Genomic DNA, 10964 nt, shown 5'->3' with positions numbered 1-10964 from the left:
TTTTCCCCAGCAGGAAAGCACGTCACACTTGTCCGTCGCCCAAATGGGAGTTGTTGTATTAACGCGTTTTAACAATATTCCCCTTTCCCTCTGTCAATCCATCTCCGCACCGTCTTTCTACCGTCCATCTCCATGCTGCATTTAATTTTGGAAATGTTTTTACCCCCAATGGGCCACGATTTTTGTTCCCTCGCAGCTTGCCATAGCCGTCGCACCTGATAATTGGCATATTTATACCGTAATTTTTAAATAATTTAATTTCCGATGTTGCCAAGTGTGCCTTGGTCATGAATCGACAATATCTGTGGTTTCTCCCGTTTCATCCTCGCTTCGTCGTGTGGCTCTGAGGCATTTATCGATCGTGTTCTTTAACGTCGATGAATTAAACATACTTCAATAGGAATCAATAAACCATGGTTTTGGTAGTCACATTTTTTAAACATGCTATTCTGCCTAAAATTTGAGATTTGATATTAAGCTCCAATAAACAAAGAGGAGAAAATAGATCGAATAAAATTCACTCGAAGCCAAAGTTTATAGGCTTAATTCCCCAACCGAGCGTTCGAGTGATCTCGTATTTGTTTGTGTTTTAGATCAGTAATGCTCGCCCAGGCGGATCGTGGAAGGATTACCGGTTTGATGATTGTTTTTGCTCGCTGCTTTCCCGTGGCAGCGAAACAATTGGTAAAATTAATTTCGAGAGGATCTGTACGCGCTTTAAGCGATGGCCTCGTGGGCTGCGTTTTGCATCCGGGATTTCAGTTGCGTTTTAATCCGCCATATAATTCCGGTTAAGATTCAAACATAACTTACCCACCGACCGGATGCCACAGGTCAATTAAAGGATAAATGATATGCTTTCCCAATCATCCTCGCATTACCCGCACGTGGTCACGATGATCGGGCCGACGGGGAAACGGCCGGCATCGATATGCGTGGCGAGGATCGATTCGGGTCCCTCGAGGACATTCGCTCGAACGAATGTGTTTCCTTCTTTTCTCGGTACGCGCCCGAAAGAGGGGCCGCTCCCGGGGGCCAGAACTAATTTCGTATTCACTGTGCAAGTTGACATAATAAATAGGAAGGATTTTCTTTGATGCATATGAGTGGAAACGGGGCGGAACGATGGCAGAACGGTGGTGACGGTTGCGTTATTCCTCGTTCGGGGAGTTCTTGTGCACACGGAACTGTGGGAGAAAATGGTGAGCATTCATCTAGCTTTTTCCCAGAGTGAGTATACTTTTATTTTGCCAACGCCAAAAAGGATCGCTTCAACGACGACGTGCCAGAATGGCCATATATTTACCCGCGCTTCTGGAATAATGTTCCCCTTCTTTGCTGATACTTTCCCATGCCAATGCCCTCTCGTACAGTAACTGCTAGTCGCCGTGCTTCGAACAGTGAACACCGCCTTTCCACTGTTTGAAATTCGGAAATCAAGAGCTGATGTATAGGAAAAACTGGAGCAACGGCGGCGGAGAAAAACAGTGTTTCTTGCAAACCGATTTCAGCCCGAAGCTCCCAACGCAAAGGGGGATACATGCTGGTGGCGTGAAGCGCCATTGAAAAGGAAATAGACGGTCAGGTGATACGTATACGGTGCGCTTCCCTACACTCCCCTACTCAACTCCTGAGAACCTACCGTTGGCCCATCTAGGTAAGAAGATATTCAATTTCCACCCCTTTTTGCACTTTCGTATTTTCTTGTGCCTGTGGAAGATTTTTCCACTGCCAGATGGAGTTTCTCTCGTCCTTCCGCTGTTCTGCTTTTGCCTGATTGCCCGAAACGGACGGACCTTTCCACGAGTAAGAGCATTATTGTAGGAAAGCGGATATTTTTTCTCCGACCGCTTTTTCATTTCGCCGTAATGGAGTTCTTGGGCAAAGTTTTTAATGGTTGGTGAAATGCGAAAATATTGCACCACGGCTCATTGGTATTCGTTGGCCATCGGCGATTGCATTGGAACAGAATGTTGGTCCTCTTATCGACGGAATAACACCGTGCATCCCTCTTCCGCTCACCAAGAATCTCTGTACATATCTTTTTGTTTGTCTCTCGACGCGTGTTCTGCATTCATTGAATAATCGAAGCTGGTCGATTGTTAACAAACGCAGCTAAGCGAAGTTTACTGAAGCAATTGGAACAAAATGCTTACAAAATCCTCTCAATGGCCCCCCTCTCTTCCTCTTCGCATGAGTTTCTTCGCTACTTGAAAGAGAAGAAGGCTAATCTAGCAATTTATCGTACAATTTCTTCGATCGAATATCACAATCCAGCGCTCAGGAGCTCGGCTCGATTGGTCTTGCAAAATAAGACCCATAAATCCACAACACTTAACTGATTACCAACGATTAGACACGGACAACCAACCGGCCCCGTGCTCGGCCGGCTTAGCAAATGTGCCTCACGTAACTGATCGACTTAAAGTGCACGCAATTCCGGTCCCGGGGCGATATTGCACACTTAAAAACCACAATATAATGCGAGCTCGCATGTACACGAACACCACATGTGGCAACGGAACATGGAGCAGGATTTAAGATTTTATTTACTGGTGAACAAGGATTTGTGAGCATGACTTAAAATTGCCAAGCTTCAATGGTCGCTTGCCGGTGGGGGTGGGAAGAGTGTGGTAGGAAGAGCGAACAACATGAAGTGGTTAAATGGCTACTGCAGAACCGAGCCTAATCCTCATTTATCATGATTATCAATTTCATACTGCGCCATGCCCTCTTCGGATGTCATAGCTTCTAAAAAACAACCACACTCTCCTACATTCCCAGTCATCTCTCGGAAGCCTGCGTCGTGGTTTGTGTTGGGCTATTTTACATGGTCAGCTGCTGTTTTTTGCTGGCCTGTAGAGCCTCAGTTGTACCTCATGTGTTTGCGTGCAAAAAGAGGAGTACGGATTTTAACTACATTGCTAGTGTTATCACTTTTCCCGAATGTTAATAATACGAAAACGACTACTATGGAAAACATTCTGTGAAGCGTAACAATGGAAAATGTGCCCATTCACCGATTGGTTGTCCTTATTTGTTGAAAGTTACGTTGGAACACATAAGTACATTTAGTATGTGGTGTATTTTACAGTACAGTTTATAGTTGCATCACTTAGCGAAACCTCGGACAAATACACATCCTCTTGTCACCAATGTGTGTCAAACCTTCGGCTAATGTTGAAAATACCGTATGTTTGGTGAATAGCAAAACCACCGCCACCATCATCTATGGCCACTATCCATTCCGAAAAAGCAACCTGTCCCGGTCGGGCTCGTTGTGCGAAGAAATGTGTTTGGTATTGTTGTGCAGCCACATGAAAGCCGTGGTGGACGTGGAGGGACTCGCGAATAATGCAACGGACCGGGATCGGTGTCTCGCTTGCGGCGAATGGCGAACACGAACAGAGCGTCTACTAATGTAGTCCCACGGCTCAATGCACACGTACATGCTCGTCATACGGCGCTGCTGACATGCCGGGTTCCATCTCTGGTCGTGTCAGCGTCGATCGTTGCGGTGTTGTTGGGCCAGAAATTGAATTCCTGCACACTTCCAGAGGCCCCTTTTACGGGTAGAGTAGATGGAGTTTGATGGAGCTGAGCGAGAATGGACGCGAAGGACGAAGTATTTGATCAAAGGCAATTGATGTCGGGAAATGGTGATGGTGATGAGTTGTTGGTGCATTTATCGTGAGGTCAACTACGACGAGCCAACGAACGCATGAATGATGGCAAAAGTTTGAGTTGTTATTAAATTGACGAAACATTGCGAGCATTATATGGTACGAAACTGTGTCTTCTATTATTATACATTTAGCTTTTTTTATTTCAATGGAGTTTTGTGTCCACTATTTAGAGAGAGTCAAGTATTTACTCGACCAATACTGAACCTGAATAAATATAAAGCTTTAAAAAAGGTTACACTGAAGACTAACCAAGCAGATTGTGGGTCATAAGACTGACACGCTCACAGTCTAATTTTTCATCCTTCAGGGACGATATGTTCATGCCGGAAAATTTGCTGTAGAGAAATGCATGTAATGATAGTAGCAAAAACCGATCATATCGCTTCCATTAATCATTTTCCGTCTGCGGTGTGTTTGATGATGAAATGGTCACATTATGTTTGCTATATTTATCAGAAACGCTACACAAGGACATTGACAAGGAGTGGATTTTCTCCAGCTCAGTGCATTCGCACTGCTTTGGTAGGTTTAAGACTTTTCCTATTTTTGACATTGACTTTACCTTTGACTGTCACTGATTCACATCAGCTTCTCCGAATGTACTAATGGGCTCGCAACGAAACGGCTCGAGACGTTCAAGCGCGGCCAATTTTCTCACCTTTAACCTGGATCGTTTTGACGGACGGTAGGTTGACGAGCAGGGTGGCTTCTATGGTGTGCTGCCAATGTCCTTGCATCCCTTGGCTTTCCGCTGTCTAATTTTTCGGAAAACGTCGCCTCGAAACGCTCAATATTTATCAACTTACGGGCGCACGAATGGCGAGCGGAAATGGGAAGGGGCTGGAAAGAGCCGCTTCACATCACGAATTCCGTTCATGAAAGTACCCCACGTCCATGCTGTCCATACCCACCCCCTCCCCCCTCTCGTGTACACTCTCCGCCTTTTGCGAGTGGATCGTAAAATGAGGCAGCTTGTTTGCTGACGGCATTAAACAGAATTCATCACCATGTCTCGGGCAGGTCGTTCGTTTTCCCCACCCCACCCGGTGTCGGCGTGTTTTACCTAACACGCCTTCCCCTCCCACACACCCTACCGGTGACTGATGATTTCCACCGATGACGTATAAGCCTCCGGATCGGGCCGGAGCTTTTTTGCCGACGAGGGTCCATGCCGAACCGGATGCCAATGACAGAATGTGACTGTTCGTTCCGTCCAGCGTACACACAAACACACGAACACACACACTCACTCACACACTCGTAATCATGCCATGTGTGTTGCCGTCATTGCCGTTTGCCAGCTGCCATTCGTTTGTGATAAGGATGCTCTCTCCACCCGCCATCACACCACGCCACCTTCCCGTACTCCTATCGGTCCGATACAGCAGCTCGGACTGCGATGTTTTGGAAGTGAAATTTTTGGATGCAGATGTTGGTGTGCCGGTTCCAGATTGGGCGCACGAGTCCTTTCCGGCGGGGGCCGGTAATGCGTCTGGACATCAACCCCCGTCCCTTGACCCGACGTCCGACCGAAGTGAAAATTTATGTTTAATTTTAAATCAATTTAAATCCATTACATTTTTGCACCGTCGTGTCACAACGGCTGGTATCGGTTCGTTGCCATTTAACCTCATGAGCTTTTCTTGATAGCAGACCGGCACCACCCGGGGCACCGATTTTCCGACAATTATGGCGCGAGGTCTGCGATCTTCCCGGGCGATACCCAATTTCCCCCAAGAATGGAAACAATTTTCATTAACGTTCGTCGACGGTGACATGATGCGCTTCCGAGAGACACGTTGGTAAAGCGCCACGCCTGGACGAAAGCCACTGGTGGGCGCGTTTTTCCTCGCGAATGATGTGATTTTATTGCCTGCACGTGCAGCAGTCGTCCTTTGCGGTGGCCAGAGAGTCCTGTCCCTGTCCTGCTGTGATGGCTGGTCAGTTTCACGTGCGGTGCACTTCAATCAGGCTGTTTGGGCTTCATGAACTCGATCGGTGAATGCCACCCCGACTCGAACATGTACGATGAATGCAGATTCTGTATGAAAGGACACAGAAAATAAAGTTGAAGTTCAGAGCCAAAGAACACAGGATCCATGGTAGGTTTCGAGCGCGGCAAAGCTGTCACCAGACAACACAGAGAGAAATAATAACGATTTCGATCGTTGAGATTGGGCAATTTTCGGATTAAAGGCAATTGGATTGGCCGCTGCACGAGTACATGCGCACGACATTTTCGGGCACTTGGTGGACACTTTGATAGCATCATTTGTTATCGCTCGTCTGGCCGGTCGACGTCCATGATAGCGAGGGATTAATAATTCATCTTCAATATCGTGAACGAGTCCCAAAACCCAAGCCAACTCCCGGCGGAAAATCGTGCAGAATAGGAATGAAAGTTTCTTCACATCAACTTTCCCAAGCTGAGGCACGACGGGCCGTCGTGACCAATTCCGCTGATTAATAGGATTCGTCTTCTGCTTTGCTGTATCCATTTGCTAGAGGAACCATTTTGGCGGTTTTCACCAGAGTGGTTCTTACATTAGCCAGCAAAAATGGTAGCTATGTTGAATTAACCTAGCACTGATGGCGTGTCCTTCGGAAGATGAACGAAATAAGCGTAATTCTTACCCCTTGGTGTAAACGACTTCCGACTCTGACATTGCGGTAAACTTTGACCACCTACGCAAGCAAGCTGAATGCGAGATGAAAGGGAAAACTGGGCTGGAACTTTGGTTGGGCTGGTTCCCGGGAAGGAGTGTTTCTTCGTCATGCGCTTTTCTCTGGTAACCGTTTCTGTTTCAGTGACTTTGCTTCACTTCGTGACTCGCCTTTTCATTCCGTGCTCCGATGGCCAACGGGACTTTTTGAGGTCTTCTTCCTCATTTAATGAAGGTTAACCAGATGGATGTCAAGTTCCCTCGATGTCATTTCCCTCTGGGCGCATAAGGAGATGGTGAAGGGGGTCTCACTATCATTGCATCTCCAGCCCGCTGGCGATGCGACGCTACTCTCCAGCACGTTCTCTTCGGGGTGAAAAGTTAATATAAAACCGCTGCCGGTGGCTAATGCGTTTCTCTTGCTGTGGAGTTTTTGCCCATCGTTGTTATTTGTTGTGCTTCTGTGTTTGGCCATTGCAGGCAGCAGGGTGCCTATGCCCTTGTGCAGTATGCAAACGAAAAACTTTTCACACTCTCTGAGCATCCTTGTAGCGTTGCTGAGGGCCAAGAAGTTGAGGGTGCTCTTTGATGGTGTATTCGTTGCATTCCCTTTTTACACTAACCACTTGTCATTTCTAAGCTACACTTCAAGGCAAATTGACACGCTCATCATGCAAATTCATTACACTCTGTTTATTAAGTCCATCGTATTGTAAATATGGGGTTCATATTTAAAAAGTCCACTTATCCAAGGATCATAACTTACTTTGTCCAATCAAGGATCGCTGTAATCTATAATTTGAGCATATCATCGACCCTGATACATTGAGTTGTTTCAAAACCATTCGATATGCTGCAACTACTTTCCTAATCCCTACGCATCTAAGGTTTAAACGGTTGTTAGTAGCAGAGAACAAGCAGGTTCGAGTTTCTGGCACACAGGGCCGTTTACGCGCCATGGCGATTGCTATCTCCTCCTAATTACCATCAATTTCCCGTAACGCATCTAGTTTCTTCATTAAAATTTCCCTCGTTACCATCCCCAAGAAGGCCCCACACGCTCTGCATTTCAATCGTCCTCGGCCTATCGTCTCCAATGTAACCGCTCCGTCTTGTGCCCTCGCCTCCGCCGTTCGATGTGAGTTGAAGGTTCGTAACTAACCGTTGCAGCTTAGAAAAGCAGATTTAAGTTACGCTCGTTGCTCGTTACACGTCGGCTAATCCGTCGAGTTGGTGTTTTCGCGAAAAATTACCCTCTGCCAACACGTCCGGCTCCGCAAAACCCGCAAGTAAGTCGTCGGAGTCGAGCGAGCAAGGCAACGATGGTGTAATTGAGTTTTAGAACCATTTGTCCCACTTCGGGACGCTCCCCTTCTCAACCTTCAGCAGCCGAAAAGCGGGGCTGCAGCCATCGGCAAACAACCCCATGGAACGAACGAGCACATTTGACCTGCAACAACCTGAAATCGCGATAAGAAGCAGCCACGTACCACAAAACTCTCGGCTGCACTCGGGGCCGGCAATGCTGCTGGGAATCGTCGAGCTGGTGGCAGGTTTATCGTGCAGTTAAAAATATTGGAGCACAAAATTGCGCAATTATCTCATTACGGTGTAGTTGGCACTTTTTATCGGGGGTCCGGGAAGGTTTTTGATTCCCATCTACTGCAGCGTGAAATTTAATTTCCACCCAACAGCGGAAGGATGGATGTGAAGAATCCGGGCGGTCCGCCGGGGTTTTCCATGTTTGTGTTCTGGGTAGAAGTGTTCAAGGTAGATTTGTGGCCGATTGCTTTAAAAACAACCGGCTAACTTGGGTGGCTTTGGGGAAAGTTTGTACCGATTGCGGCGTTGGAAGGAAAAACAAATTGCACCAGGAAAAGTGGGTGAAAAGTACGGACTTGTTGGTTTCTATGATTCTTCTTTGGATTGAGCGTTTTCTGGTCCATCTTTCACTTGGGCCAATCGAAGGTTTACTTTTTGTTATTCAATAGGAGTATGGTTTGATCAAGCTTGATATATTTTGTAACCTACAACACGGTCAATGCAGTTCACCTTCCTCCGTCGGTGCATTCCGGTTGACGTCAAATAAAAGCTAACTTCTTTATGATTGCTCTTGTTCAGCTGCGATTATACCCTTCACAACCATGTCGTGGGATGATCTTCTGAGAGACTCATAAAGATAATAGCGTCGTGAGATGATAAAGTAAACCACCGAAATTTATTAAGCAAAGTCGGGAAGATTCTTCCAACTGCAAAACGGTTCGGTCGAATCCAGCAAGTGTCAGTGTAAGTCTTGCCTTTGCCATCGTAGCACTGGAGTGGGTTTGTGGGTGGTTTCAGGATGAGTCCATCATTCCCAGTGTTGGCCATTGTGGCCATCTGTTGCGCTCATTTAAATCTCGCTCATTGTAAGTTCCACCGCGAAATGAATCGTCGGGATCGTATGTTCACCCTTTAAACTCGGCTTGATTGACTTTTGCCCAACATTTAACAGCTGCATCCGCTCGGGCACGCTCATTGGAAGAGGTTAGGGCACGGATAAACCGAGTCCCCCGTCTGGTTGCAGCACAGCATCGGGATAAGAGCTCGCGAATCGTGGGTGGCGTGAAGACGAGCATTGAGGAAGTTCCCTATCAGGTATCGCTGCGGTATATGAACAGCCACATCTGCGGTGGATCCATCATCTCGTACGCCTGGGTGCTGACGGCTGCCCACTGCCTGGACTGGTATCCGAACAATGAAGAAGTCAGTCTTGCCGTCCGCCGGCGTTCTTTGGCCACCGTTCGCTCATCCGTTCTCTTCGACAGATTGCGGTGCTCACGGGAAGCAGCAACTATTCGGGGGGAGGGTCGCTGCACGAGGTGTTCTACTACCATCTGCACCAGGACTACGACATGATGGAGTTCCAGTGGGACGTGGCGACGATACGCGTCCGGACGCCCATGGTGGGACCGGGTCGGGCGGTCGTGCCGTTGGCCTCCGGTGCCGAGTGGCAAATCGGCGCGAACGTCACGGTGACTGGCTGGGGCTATGCGGTTCCCTACGGCGACCTGGTCGACAACTTGCAGCTGGTGCGCCTGGAAGCCCTCTCTCGAGCGGCGTGCAACGAAAGCTGGACCGGCTATATTACCGACGAGTACGTGCCGGACCTAATCCCTGCAATCGTTGATCTGTGACATATCTTATCGCGACATTTCGTGACGTTTCGCTTGCTCGTGCTCTCTCTCTCTCTCTCGTTGCAGCATGATTTGCGCCGGAGGTGCCGACGTTGATGCGTGTGACGGGGACAGCGGAGGTCCGGCGGTACAGGCGGGTGTCCAGTACGGCATCGTGTCGTGGGGCGATAGTGAATGTGGCAGCGGACTGCCGGGCGTGTTCACCAACATTGCTCATCCTTCGGTGCGGAATTTCATATGGCGTACGACGATGGTTTAATTAATGGTGTGCAGCACATCTATGCGCGTTTTTATAATGGTTAGGAAAAAGAGGACAGTATGCAGTCTGGGCACCGGCGGGCTGGGACGATACAAACGGTGTGGAAAAGTATCCATGAACCGAAATTATTCATTGTTGGTTGTGATAACCAAATAATTTTACAAGCATTTTCATATGATGCCGACACAACGAAGCATGTTATGAATCTACCATTCACCAACGTTCTACATTTGATGACATCCATTTTATCAAATTCTCTTTCGAATTGTAGTAAAAAAGGTGTTTTACTGTTCCGTTTGAAATACGAAACAACATCGGTTCAAATTCACCGTTTTTTTCTTTGCTGCTCACGAAGCAAATAGAATTCGCTCATTTCTGTCGAAGCGACGAAAGTTGGCCACTCAAATTTCATTTGCAAAGCATTTCCCTCGAGTGCCGGCGCGTCTGGAAAGGACAGCAAATGTCGAGTCAATTGCACTTTTGTTTCGAAATTGGATTTGTTTGAGCTCAATTTCGCGCAACCAACCGCACTCAAGTATGACGAACGGCGAACACTGGCGTAATTGGTGATAGTTTGTCGTTTAACGATGCTTATCAGATTGGTGGGAAGATTTTACGAGGCAAAATCCCAGTAACAAACACAAGTGGCGGGCGAAAGTTTCCCTCTAGTACGGCCGTTTGATGTGTTGTTGAACGTTAGTAGGCCACGCAAGGTTCCTGCTGCTTTTCGTTAATTCAATCGTCAATGCTGAAGCATAGTGCTGGAATTTGTCGGTTTGTAAGGAGCGGCAAAATGCTTTCAGGGATCAGAATATTTGGAGTAGGAAAAAAGTAAATTCCCAAAACGGAAAACCCACGCGTGCCCACCCCGCTGATCACGAAAGGTTGGAATTTTTGCCAGACAAACAAGGGTGCCATAACTTTTGATTGTTTCACTGGAAAATGTCTCCTGTGCCGGCGTGCATCATGGGAGAGTGTTCACTTTCGCGAGAGTGTTCGAATCGATCGATATACACCGGAGCGCACAAACGGTGACAAACAAAAACATCGCGTCCTCCAATCCATCGTTTCCAATATTCGACAACAATCTTCCTCGATCGATACGTGACGGTGTTGACTACATAAATATTGAGCAAAAGTGGATTCCCAGTTCCACGTCCGCCCCTCACGACAACGGGGA

General features: G+C 47.5%; 1 protein-coding gene across 1 annotated transcript; it reads left to right on the top strand.

Annotated features, from left to right (window-relative positions):
- The first annotated feature begins 8690 nt into the window (after nucleotides 1-8690).
- Nucleotides 8691-9784, top strand: LOC131259985 (trypsin iota-like). The gene is made up of 4 exons (XM_058261605.1): nucleotides 8691-8757; nucleotides 8844-9094; nucleotides 9157-9485; nucleotides 9592-9784. The coding sequence occupies exons 1-4, from the start codon at nucleotides 8691-8693 to the stop codon at nucleotides 9782-9784; spliced, it is 840 nt and encodes a 279-aa protein (XP_058117588.1).
- The last annotated feature ends 1180 nt before the right edge of the window (nucleotides 9785-10964 follow it).

The sequence above is a fragment of the Anopheles coustani genome, chromosome 3 (assembly GCF_943734705.1).
Source record: "Anopheles coustani chromosome 3, idAnoCousDA_361_x.2, whole genome shotgun sequence".
NCBI classification, from domain to species: Eukaryota; Metazoa; Arthropoda; class Insecta; order Diptera; family Culicidae; genus Anopheles; species Anopheles coustani.
This window is presented reverse-complemented; position numbering and strand designations above follow the sequence as displayed.

What these genes read in the sequence shown, in the direction of transcription:
- LOC131259985 (XM_058261605.1), top strand. Translation starts at nt 8,691, where the DNA reads ATGAGTCCATCATTCCCAGTGTTGGCCATTGTGGCCATCTGTTGCGCT. An exon ending in TCATTTAAATCTCGCTCATT is followed by an intron (nt 8,758 to 8,843) that starts GTAAGTTCCACC and finishes AACATTTAACAG; the next exon opens with CTGCATCCGCTCGGGCACGC. An exon ending in ACCGGCTATATTACCGACGA is followed by an intron (nt 9,486 to 9,591) that starts GTACGTGCCGGA and finishes CTCTCGTTGCAG; the next exon opens with CATGATTTGCGCCGGAGGTG.